At 51.7% G+C, this 12,122-nt stretch overlaps 1 protein-coding gene across 1 annotated transcript; it reads right to left on the bottom strand.

Annotated features, from left to right (window-relative positions):
* Positions 1–7,109: 7,109 nt before the first annotated feature.
* Positions 7,110–8,479, bottom strand: LOC120687292 (F-box protein SNE-like). The gene has a single exon (XM_039969277.1). It carries the CDS (start codon positions 8,011–8,013, stop codon positions 7,447–7,449), a length of 567 nt encoding a protein of 188 aa, XP_039825211.1. The 5' UTR covers positions 8,014–8,479; the 3' UTR covers positions 7,110–7,446.
* Between the last annotated feature and the right edge of the window lie 3,643 nt (positions 8,480–12,122).

Below are 12,122 nucleotides of genomic sequence, written 5' to 3'. Positions count from 1 at the left end.
ACCTTCTCAAGATAACCGTGAAGACATGGTGAAAAAGTTTGAGAAGGGATCCACTGTGACTTGCTCAAAGTGCCACAAAGAAGGCCACAAGTCCAACAAGTGTCCTCAACCAAGGAAGAAGCTTTCGGATGAGAAGAACAAGAAGAAGCTCACAATCAAGAGTTATCTCATCTACACCAAGCCCAACCGTAGGAACAAAAGCAATAGCACCTCCTATGTGATAAAAAAGAAGACCAATGGCAAGGTGGTTGCTCACAAGGTTGGGAAAAATGAAAGGAGTTGGAACCACTCCATTTGGGTGCCCAAGGATATCATCACCAATATGAAGGGGCCTCAAATGGTGTGGGTTCCAAAGGAGACTTAAAGCCAAGGATGGTTATGGGGGATTTGGAGGCTTAGCTTACAAGTGGAAGTGAAGGTTCAAGCCAAAGCAAGCTAAGCTCACAATTTGGACATTTGTTACCCAAGTCCCCCATAAGGTAATGGTAGCTAGATTTCAATTCAAGCATCATGTAGCTCCATTGCTTTTGCTAAGATGTTTGAATGCATTGCATCTCCTAGTGTTATATATGGTGGGTTGCTTGTGCCATGATTCTAATCCATGAGCAACCTACATGGTTTGATTAGTGTGTAGAAAGCTACACAAGGATACCTTTCATGGTACATGGACTTCATGAGGTATGTATTTCATATGTGTACCATGAACACAAGCTATAGGGTAAACTTCCCAATTGTGTCAAAATCAATGTGCATACATTTGATTGGTGATTCAAACACTAAATGCACACATTTAGGAGGAGTTCATCCTATGGCTTGTGATTTTGAGACTAACATGTTTACAAGTTTATCTTTTGTAGTCTCTCGTGGAGTTAACACTCTAAGAGAATGTTTCTCACGATCAATGTGAACAAACAACTCTATAAGAGTGATTAGATAAATTGTGCTTTCATGCATATTGAGTCATGCTCTATTGAATTCAAATGCTCATATCTAAGTTCATAGGCTATGTGCTTATATATTTGCTTAACCTTGGTGTACCAAGTGCTCTTTGTTTAAAGACTTTCAATTGGTTGCAAGTCACTTTCAAATTGGTACATGCAAGGTAAACAAAGTAACCCCCGGAGGTATGCAAGGTTCTAAACTCTTTTAATTGGTATAATTGTCAATTTCTTATCATTTTTAGAGCTACCTCCGTGCATTATATGATCTAATCTTTCAAGTTATAACATCTAGTTGTGCACTTGATTTTCACATTATCATTCTGTGCACATACTTGTGGAAAGCTTAGCTCATGTCATACTAGTTTCATAATTTTGTGATCCACCATAGTAAATTTTCAAATGGTATCTTCATTGATATCATACAATTGGATCATGAGTCATGGAACAAACTCCCTAGGCTACTAATCTTCTCTTGAGCTATATTGTTTTGCAAGACCTTTTAGGTGCAAGACCTTTTAGGTGATTTGATTCCAAAATGGGAGAAATGTGGATCAAAGAAAGGCATGTTCCCAACAAAGAGGGAGAGATGTTCCCAAGAAGGAAAAATATTCCAAAGGGAGAGACATGCCGAGTGGATCAAGTCAACATATGAGAAAGGAGTAGCAAATAGAGGAAGGAACAGGGAAATCATGGCTTTAGGGGGAGACCAAGCCATCATTGGATGGTGGTAAACGTCCAAGCGAGTGTAAGTGGTTAAATTTGTCAATTCTTGCAAATTTGATGCTTGCTTTGATTGTGTTGTCATCAATCACCAAAAAGGGGGAGATTGTAACGAACATGGCACCATTCATGCCATTTCGAGTGATTTTGGTGATTGTATGACAACACAATCAATGGGACTAATAGTTTTGTTGAGTGAACATTTCTAGATCCCAGGGATGATGTACAACGGCCATGCAAAGCAAAACACGAAGAAAGAACTCAAAGAAACGCTGAATTGGACGAGTTCTACTGAAATCAGTAGCACCAGAAGAACCGATGCCTATAGCATCGGTGCATCCGATGGTTGTTGGAACATCCGACGGCCTGGCTTTGGTGCAAGACTGAGCGCCTCTGGAGATCAAGTGAAGAAAGAATGAAGCACCGGTTGAACCGACGGTGTCAAGAGAAGTATCGGTGCATTCAACGTACTATGTTTCAGAGACGTTGTCAAGCGTGCAGCAGCCAAGCCTTCAGCACCGGTTGAACCGGTGGTGCGTCGGAGCAAGGCGTCGGTGCAATGACGTCAGCAAATGCAACGGCTATCTGCGGATCAAGTGTCACTGGAAGAACCGACGCCTAAGCATCGGATCAACCGATGGTCCCTAAAGTTGTTGCAGCAGTGTTAGAGAGGCCAACGGCTACTTCAAAGCGCAGAGTGACCGGAACAACCGATGTCCTATGCACCGGAAGTTCCGATGTCTACGCAGAAAACTGGCCAACGGCTAGTAACGGCTCTCTTGAGTTGGTGGCCTATATATATGAGCTCCCCCGGCCATTTGAAGTTTGCTGGAGTCCCAAGACATTACACATACACCCAAGAACACCTCCAAGCCATCCAAGAGCATAGAATTCAAATCCTTAGTACTTAGCACAAGCTTTGTGAGTGTTAGTGCTAGGTTAGCTCTTGAGTGAGTGATCAAGCAAAGTTTAGATCATTGTGCTGTGGTTCTAGAGTGAACCAAACTTGTATCTCGGTGCGCCGGCCTCCTTGGAGCATTAGTGGCTCGCCGGCAAGTCAACGACCCTCCAGCTTGGTGTGGAGTGGCGTCGACAACATTGTGCGGGGGACGGAGACCCCTCCTTCGTGGGCAATCTCCCTTAGTGAAGATCGGGATCAAGGTGACCGTGATTGTGTTCACGGAAGAGACTTGATTGCCGGGAAGCGATACTCTTCGTAAGTGCTTCAACAACGTGGACGTAGGGGTGTCTTTGTGGCAAACCGAACCACGGGATATATCCTCGTGTCGAGAGTTCGCTTTCACTCATCCCTCTCCTTTAGTTTCCGCATTTCATATTGTAACTTGTGTGTCTTTACTTTCTTAGTGTAGTATCTTGCTAGGATTGGCTATAGGTTGTAAAACTCTTTTGCGATGAGAGTTTCACACTAAGGTGAACCGTAGTTGCACATCTAGATAGCTTGTTTTAGTTTAAATTTTGTGCAATCTAGTTGGAGTCATATGTTAAGATTTTTAGAGTCCCTAATTTACCCGTCCCCTTCTTAGCCTAGAGCATCGATCGCTTTCAAAATGGAGCATCGCCTTGGGCCTAGTCTGACAGGATGCAATGCAGTAGTACAACAGTCAACCCATTGGCCGCACGTATTCAGGCTCTTCTTGCATCTCTGCCTTGTGTCATCCGGAAGCAGACTCTGGCAGCTCTGTATCCGTCGTTTTGATGAGTCATGTGGGTTGCACTGCACCCTACCTCGGCAACACCGGCGCAGGAATTAGGTAACCACTAAGCCAGAATACATCCACACATTCAGGCATGCAAACCAACTACACGGCTAGGTGCATTGTGTCTGAAAAGTGAACCCAGAAAACATATATAGTCCTAAAAGGAACTAGAGATCAAGACATGGGTGATAGATAGTCAAACACCACAGCAAACCCAGAGGATATGCTCTAAATTATTTGAGTTGGAGAAGCTACACATCTTTGTATGCTCTGGCTCTGCATTTGATGAGTGTCCTGTAGCCTGTAAAAATGTACAAAGGTAGTAGCCACGGCATAAGCAACATCAACCGGCAACCAGTACAAATAACAGTATATATCTTGTTTCTGAATAGGTCCAAGTATACATGGTCGAGAGGTACACAGCGAGTCCAGTCACTCCCAATTGCATGCGCCTTCTTTTAGCCGGCGGGCGGCGGTGGACGTACGCGTCAGCGCGAGCATCCAGCCGGCCGGCCAGCGAGGGCAACCAGCCAGCGTGCCAACCGCAGCGTGGCAGCGCGTCGGGTAGCCCTGGCATGGGAGCTTGTCATTTCCACGGGATTCGGACATGGGGGCTTGGGAGGTTGCGCGCGGCCCCTTCCCACACGTGAGCGAGCCCCGTGACCCCTCCGGCCTCTCCCCCAGCCGCAGCAGGCTCTCGTGTCCTGACCGGCCATGCAGGAGCCGCGCGTACTACCAGTCTACCAGACACCTCCCCTGCTCCCCATTGCCCGCCCCCGTGAACTCGGCCGGCCTCGGCGCGGCGCCCGGCGCCCATGCATGCATGCACCCTAACCCCGCCAAGAGCGGCGGCCGGCCATGGTAGTACGAGATGCGCGTTTTGCGCGGTGGAACTTGTGGCGATCCACCGCACCGATCGATGTGCGCGCGCCAAGCTAGCTGGTGGCCGGCGAGCTGGCCGGGTTTTGGCGACTTGCTGTAGGTGACAGGCGGTTCCGCGCGGCCATGTCTCGTGAACGCCCTGAAGCTGCGGCCTCCATGTCGTTTACCAGGCGGCCATAGATTCTTCGTCCGAGTGGGGAGAGAGCAAGCTCCGATACGCAAGGATTCCCCGGCGCGTGGGTTTCCGTGGTCGTGGCGTGGAGTACTGCCTGACGACAGGAAACGTTTGTTCGAGGCCAACCCTTTCGATCTGTTTTCCCCTTCGTTCCACGCGAGTAATGAACGTACGTACAAGCTCGACCCATCGTGGTGGCGGCAGCTAGCTAGCTTTGCAAAAATCTCTGTCGTGCTGGCGTTTTGGCTGGATTGCACAACTTTTTCGCCTAGCTCGTGAACCCTGTTGAATCTACGTTTGTCTGCTGGCGCAGCCTCCTTACGTATATACTGCTGCACGCTCCTATGCGAACTGCGAATAATGGACAGCACTGGTACTACTGTAGGTATAGCAGCCCTCCTAAACTCCAATAGCCTAAAAAAAAGGCTATTTTTGGTGGATGTTGTCTCAGAGGCAAAGGCAAACACACAAAGGCATAAAATTGATGTGTATTATTAACGGAGTACGTACCTTAAAAGCTCCTTCCTCAACTCATAATCAGTGGCGAATCTAGCAAACACATCTAGAGGGGGCTCATCTCCCTTCTCATCTTCTTCCTCCTCTTTTTTTCTTCTTCTTCTCCCCTTCTTCTTCATAATTTCTTCCTAAAAATGAAGGGGGGCTTAGGAGGGTATCCATTGATGTTGGGGAGGTAGGGGGGCTTGATCCCCCCTAGCCCCCCTTTGGATCCGCCCCTGCTCATAATGTTGATCTTTAAAAAAAGGTGCGATGCATGCATGCATCTAGCTAGCTAGGGCGAGCACGGACGAGTTTGGAGCATTAAGATATGGTGTGTGCGCTCAGAGGCACATGGTTGTAAGTAAGGATGAAAACGGATGGGAAAAATCCCGTCCCGTTCCATTCGTATTTCTATATTCATCCTGTTTGTTTCCGTATTTACGAAAAAAAATTACAGAAATGGGATGAGAAGCGGGAAGGGGAGTATCCCATCCATATTTGCGGGATCCCATTTTTAGCCGGGATAAATCTGTATTAGATAAATACGGGAAAAAATAATGGGCACACCATATATCCTCTCATGTTCCTCAACATCAATAAATGTACTTCATGATTTAATCCTAGGAAACAAGAAACATTGATCATATTTTTGAAAAATAGCTTGTGTAAAGGAGTGTCTAGTGTTATATTTATACAAAGTGGATGGTGATTAAATAATAATGCATTCCGGTAGATTTTCCGGTTCCCGCCCATTTCCGTAACCGTTATATCCTGTTTCCGCTCCCGTACCTGGCTATTCCGCTCCCGCTCTCGTTTTCCGTCATAAAAAACGGAAACGGAAATGGTTGAGAGGTTTTCCCGCCCGTTCCCGTCTGTTTTCATCCCTACTTGTAAGGAAGAATCCAATTCTCATTCACTTGATGAACATGTACACATCATATAGCCTCCTTTTATAGATGGATGGTACAAGACGACCAACAGTCAGTCTATCATCATAAGTGGATCATGAGTGGTGCCTTCAAAATATTAAGATGGAGCCTAATATTTCTCTAATAGAATTCTTATTAGCGACCAGTTTGTTCACCATCATATATAATATGTTCTCACGTGCATTACATCTCATCTGACGATCCATTTCCATCGATGACTCAGGTGTGTTATTCACCGCACCCATACTCTAGTTTACTGAACAACAAACACGTACCTTGCATATCTTCCTTCAAACCCAACTCTTGAATTCATAATTGATCACAAGTTTTCGAGATAGTAGCAGTAGTGTACTAGTTAGTATATATCTCATGCATGGAATCTGGAATGTGTATCATTGAGACATTTTTTTCGAAAGAATATCATGCGGCCATCACGCTCGATGTATATATGGCGCCACCGCGGCACCGCCGGCTCGCTAGCGTTCGGTGCGGCACTGCAAATGGCTTCTGTAATTGGACGTGACGGGTCGATCGGTCGAGCTGCACCTTTCACGTAGACGGCCCGACTGATCGATCGGAACGAGCGCGAGAGCAGCGAGCGGGCCTTTCCAGAAAGCCTCTTGTTTCCCAATCCGGAATACGCCCGGGCACGCTTTCGATTCGGTCGCACGTCGAGACGCGGGGCCGACGCCGGGTCGGTCACCACGTACAGGGCGGCTGGCTGGCTGGCTGGCTCGTGATGTGGCCAACACGGGAGCTGCTAGCTGTCCGCGAAAGTAGACGGCGGGGCGCAGAGCGAGACTACACAGTGCGCACAGACAGCACCACGACGAGGTGTCTCGTCGGCGACTCAGCCTGACTGTGCACTGGTCACCGGGCCGGCAGGACGGACAGGGAACGGTTTCGCACGTCGTCGTCGCGCGCGTTTTTTACCTTTTGACTGCGTGCATGCACAGTGACAGTAAGTACACGTAGTAGGCCGCTAGGCTCTGGCTCGGCAGAGGAAAAGCCTAAAATGACGCGCGCAGCTAGTGCGGCAGGAGCCGACCCAGTACTACAGTAGGTGAGCTAGGCAGCGCACGCGCGATGGCGAGCGCGCGCACGCAACGGACGCGGGCATCCGGGCGAAGAAAGAGCAACACGAAGAAGCGGTACAAGGCGCGTGCATCGGAATAGCAAGTAGCCAAGCGGGCGCGGACAAGCCCCAAGCCTACACCCGGCAACGCAACGAAGAACGAACCAACCATCAGCAAAGAAAGGATCATTATTTCCATGGCGGAATTTAATTTAACATGCCCCTCCGGTGGAGTGGAGTACTACAGCTTGGGATTCACTCAACAGCTCTTGGCTTGCTTGCTTGCTTATTCTTCGTTCAATAATCGTCAGTGCTAACAATAATAATCAAACTAATAATTAATATAATCGTGTCAGGCGGCGGCGCCCGTCGGACGCTCGGACGTGGAGGAAGGGTGGCTTAGGCAGCGTAGGCCGAGGACGCGACGCGACGCCCGGGATGGCTTTAATTTGGCGAGCGACAGCGGTGGCCGCCCGCCCCGCTCGTGCCCGCCCGGCGCTGAATGCCGTCACGACACGTCGACGGGCTTGCAGAGGAACAGCAGCGACGACGGCGGCGGCTGCTGCTGCTGCCTCCCGGCGGCCGCGCCGGCGCCCCCGCCGCCGACTCCGAGGCGCTCGTAGCAGTCGATGGAGAAGAGCGAGAGCGAGAGGGAGAGCGACAGGTGGTGCGCGCGCGCCGCCTGGGCCTGCGCCAGCGCGCCGCCCCCCGCGCGGCCGAGCCGGTCCAGCGCCGGGCCCAGGCACAGGCGGTAGAGGCGGCGGTACCCGCCGAGCGCGGCGACGACGGCGCGCGTGGCGGGGCCGGCCGGCGGCGCCGGGCCGACGACGTGGCGGAGGCAGAGCGCCTCCCAGACGGCGTCGCGGCGCGCCACGGCGGCCCACAGACGGCACACGCAGGCGGCCGCCGCCAGCGAGCGCCCGTCCAGGCGCGCCAGGATCTCCGCCAGCAGGTCCGCGTTGTCGTTGATGTTGTAGCCGCCGCCGCCGCCCAGCAGCTGGATGCGCAGCTCCAGCTCCGTCACCTCCGCCGCCCCGCCCGGCCGCCGCGGCGCGGGCGGCGCAGCAGCTCCCATCCGCCCGTCAGCTCAGGCGCCCGCGTCTCGTCGGCACGTTGAGGCCGCAGCAGCAGGCGACTGACCGACCGACCGACCGACCGAGGAGAAGGAACGCTAGCTGCTGCTGGTGGGAGGCGAGCGAGAGAGACAGCGGGCGCCGAGAGCGTATATATAGGGAGGCGGCTGGGGGTTTTTGACTCCGGTTTCCACTCTAGCGTACGCGCGCGTGGGGGCGTTCGAAAAGGCGATTAAATAAAGCAAGCAGCTACCGGGGGTTCCAATGGCAGGAGTCGCCGTGGAAGAAGCTAGCTCTGGGTGGCGGCTGGCGAGTCCGTCGTCCCGTCTCGCCTGCCTGCGCTAATTAATCGCCCGTGCCAGTCGCTCGCAAAGCGGAAGGAGGAAGGATCCGAAGGGGCGGGACGGCGCCAAGCGGGACGGGCCAAGCGGCGTGGAGATGCGCGACGTACGTTGCGTTACGTAGGCGCCCGCCCGCGAGGGATTATTTGAAAAAGTACTCCTCCGATCTGAAGCCACCACCGGAGGCTGCGTGCGTGCACCTCCCGGCCGCCGGCCGCCCGCGTCCGGTGCTCCTCGGCAGCTGCGCGGCGGCGGTGGCACGCCGCAGGTCGTGTTTGCTTGGGCGTCGTTGCGGGCTCGTGCGGTGGCGCGTACGCACACCTGTGGCGTCGTCCGGAATTCATGCACGCACTACGTACCCATAGCTCATAGCTCTAAGTACGAGCATGCCTGGTTGATGTTGCGTGAGAGTTTTGGTTTTCTAGAACCTCCTGCAAGCAGTGCAAACCGTTTGTCGTGGCAATTTACGTAAATCCGGTCTGTAACAAAAAGCCTTTGTGTCATCGTGTGCTGCCGAATGCCACCAACTAACTAAGGTGACATTTTTCCTTTTGGTTATATAAGCTTTATCATTACACTTTGGTCCATCCTCACCTTTGTTACTGCCGCTTTCGTACTACATGCTTCCTTTGACCTTTTTGACTTCTTCAACCATGCCCCCACACAGTAGTGCCACTGCCACAAGGGTGATGATGCCTGCAACGTACAGGGTGACATTTTGACTGGCAGCCTAAAATTCTGCTCTTCAACCGGTATAGACCATGTTCATACATTCGTCAGTTCCGAATTTAGGTTGGTAATTGTTACAAAATTCTAATTTGGCGAATATACATGCAAAGTTGCAAAGAGTATATACTACGTGTATACTGTAGCTCTCTTACAGTTGCCTTACGCGTTGGCTTTGACCGAATAGCTTTCCCTTTGTTTTTTTTTGGGTTTGACCGAATAGTATGCCGCAAGGGTCTGGAACTCTTGATTGGGGATTGGTAGTAAACTAGTAGTCCGTTGCCGTCCAAGAGATGGTGCCTAGGCTCACGACAAGCTCGCACATTTCGTGACCGCTAGTCCGTGTGGTTTTCGGGACGGATGCTGCTGTTTGCTCTTTGGGCTTCGTGCTCCGCCGAGAAAAGTGGAACGAGGTCAGGTCACAACGGCTAGCTCCAGCCATGCACCACCCTTGCAAGTTGCAAGCTTGCTTCTCTTTGTTCCATGCACGGACTTGCTATAAACATATACTCTGCCACATCAAAGTTTCTTCGTTAGAGCAAGTATCATGGCGCCAAGAGGCGGGCGAAATGAGCATCCACGTCAGAAAAATATCTGCTGGCAGAGAGAAGCGGAGAGAGAAAGAGGAACGGACGCTCCACTACTCGCCGGCCCTTTGCTGGCTGAATCACGCGGCTCGAGATGAAAACGTCAAGGTACATACGTGGAACCAGATGTGTCATGTCATCCTCCGATCTCGTGTGCTGATTTATCCATGTGCCAGGTATATATGTGTGCTGATTACATAGATATTGAACACAATAGATCGTATGCATATACAAGCATTAAGTATTCCTATCTTAAATACAGTTCACCTCTTTCAGCCAAATCATAATATGAGCTGGCTGAATTGCAGGCATTGTATGACATAGCCGTTCTTTTAGCCGGCAACCGGTGTTATTATAAGTCTTGCTTTAGGTTTTCCCAGTTGATGAGCGCTCACATCAACGCTAGTACGCTACTATACTCTGCCAAATCGGAAGCTGGCGAGAACAGGTGTCTATGTGCTACTACTAGCTTGTAATCCTCTCTTGTAGTCTTGTTTCTTATCACTGGACGCATCACTATGGGGCTAGGCCCCAGGGGCATGCATGTAACTACTAACTAGGGCAGGTAAATAATGATCCCGTAGCGCAAGCTAGTGGATCAAACGGAGGGGATTAGGGGAAGACACTATTGATCCCATCTTAGTATACTCAGTATACGAAATCCAATGTAATTCTGCTACCTCATGAACGAGTATAATACAGTTTTTCCGACCGTTAGATCCAACAGTAGGCAGCTCTTAAGATCATGCCGCCGTATATGGATTTCTGCGATGATCCCATCTGCGTCGCTGACGGCCTGCCTGATGACCCGTGTCAGATGCGGGACCACCTGTCATCTGGACGGTCGATACGTACACGCAGCTGTGAGACATGTAGAGTAGTAGGTCCGAGTACGTACGTCTCGATCGGCACCACCGCACCAGAGTACAAAGAATGCCAACCCTAAACATGGCACCACGCATCAATAATGTGTCACCGGTCTACACGCCGAGATAGCCGGACAAGGAGAATTCAATTTGCTGGGCGGAACCCTGGCTTGAAGGGCGAGCTGCTCGATCGACCGCTGGCCGCTGCAGCGGCAAATCCGCCAACCGGCCGCCGGCCATCCAGTCGCCGGCAGCGCGCCATGATGAGATTCTGCTCGCCGCGCTCTGCTCCGGCCGCAACCACCCTATGCGCTGCGCCTGCGCATGCACGTACGCCCGCGCGCGTCGCCTCCTCATCACTGTAGCAAGCAGCTCCCTGATGTATCGTCCTCATCGTCGTGCGCTCTGCATGAGGCGCCAGCCGAGCGAGTAGCAGCAGGGAGCCCGGCCGTGGGCGGGGGCCCTCGCCATTAATTCCCGGTTTGGACGCTACCCTCTCGGACAGGATTCCTGGAAACGAGGCATGTACCGATGCGAGCGCCTGCGTATGATGAGCGGTACTGACTGCCGAGAGCTTGACGATGAGCCCGGCCGGACGTCCTCGCATTGTTTCCCTGGCCTCTGATTTGAGGGCCGCGATCTAGTCGGTGTCGCGGGCGCTACACGCCTAGTACACCCAACCTGCACGGCATGAACAGAGTTCGTCTCCTCCGCCATCGATCGCTCTCGCGGCGCATGGGCATGGCGCCCTGTTATATTGATCTGATCTGATCCCCCCCTTACGATCAACACGCATTCATGCACCGCGGGACCTCTGAATTCCTGTCGATAATGGAGCCGATGAGATTCTAAATCCAGCAGCAGAGCGCCCAATCAGTGAGGGTGTGGTTAGTTGGTGAAATTTTTTGATTTGGCTACTGTAGCACTTTTATTTTTATTTGGTAATTAGTGTCTAATTTTGGACTAATTTAAGCTCAAAAAATTCATCTCATCATTTACAGTTAAACTGTGTGATTAGTTATTTTTTAAAACTATATTTAATACTCCGTGCACATGTCCAAAAATTCGATGTGATGAGAAATCTTGAAATTTTTTTAGAACTAAACAGAGCCTGAGTAATGATTGGGTGAAAAGCGGGGAGGAATTTTTGGCCGCTGCGGCTACCGCATCTGCGATCGCGGGCGGCAGGCGGCAATGATCGGCCTGAACGTGCATGGAAGCGATCTGCTCGCTGCTCCCGATCAGACCCCCCCGCAAGAAAAAGCGATCCGGCCACCGATCATGGCCGGTGCCGAGTGCCAGCGCTGTGGGCTCCGGCGGCGTGCCGGCGTGCCTTCTCAATCCCAAGCAAAGCCGTGGACGCGAGCTCTTGTCCCCGCCCGCGAGCACAGCTTCCTTACCCGGGCGGCCGGCCCGGCCGGCATGCCCTTGGGGTTTCTTCCGTCTGGGCGTCCGGGAGTCGTGGCCGTGCGGGGGCGCAGCGCAACGGCGGTCCGCTGTGCCGTGCTATGCCGAGCCGCGCGACTACTAATCCTGCAAATGGGCCAGAATCCCATCCGAAACCCCACCAATCCATTTCCACCGTACAAGT

The sequence above is a fragment of the Panicum virgatum genome, chromosome 9N, assembly GCF_016808335.1.
Source record: "Panicum virgatum strain AP13 chromosome 9N, P.virgatum_v5, whole genome shotgun sequence".
NCBI classification, from domain to species: domain Eukaryota; kingdom Viridiplantae; phylum Streptophyta; class Magnoliopsida; order Poales; family Poaceae; genus Panicum; species Panicum virgatum.
Note: the sequence above shows the minus strand (reverse complement) of the source record. Positions and strands in the feature narration are given on the sequence as shown.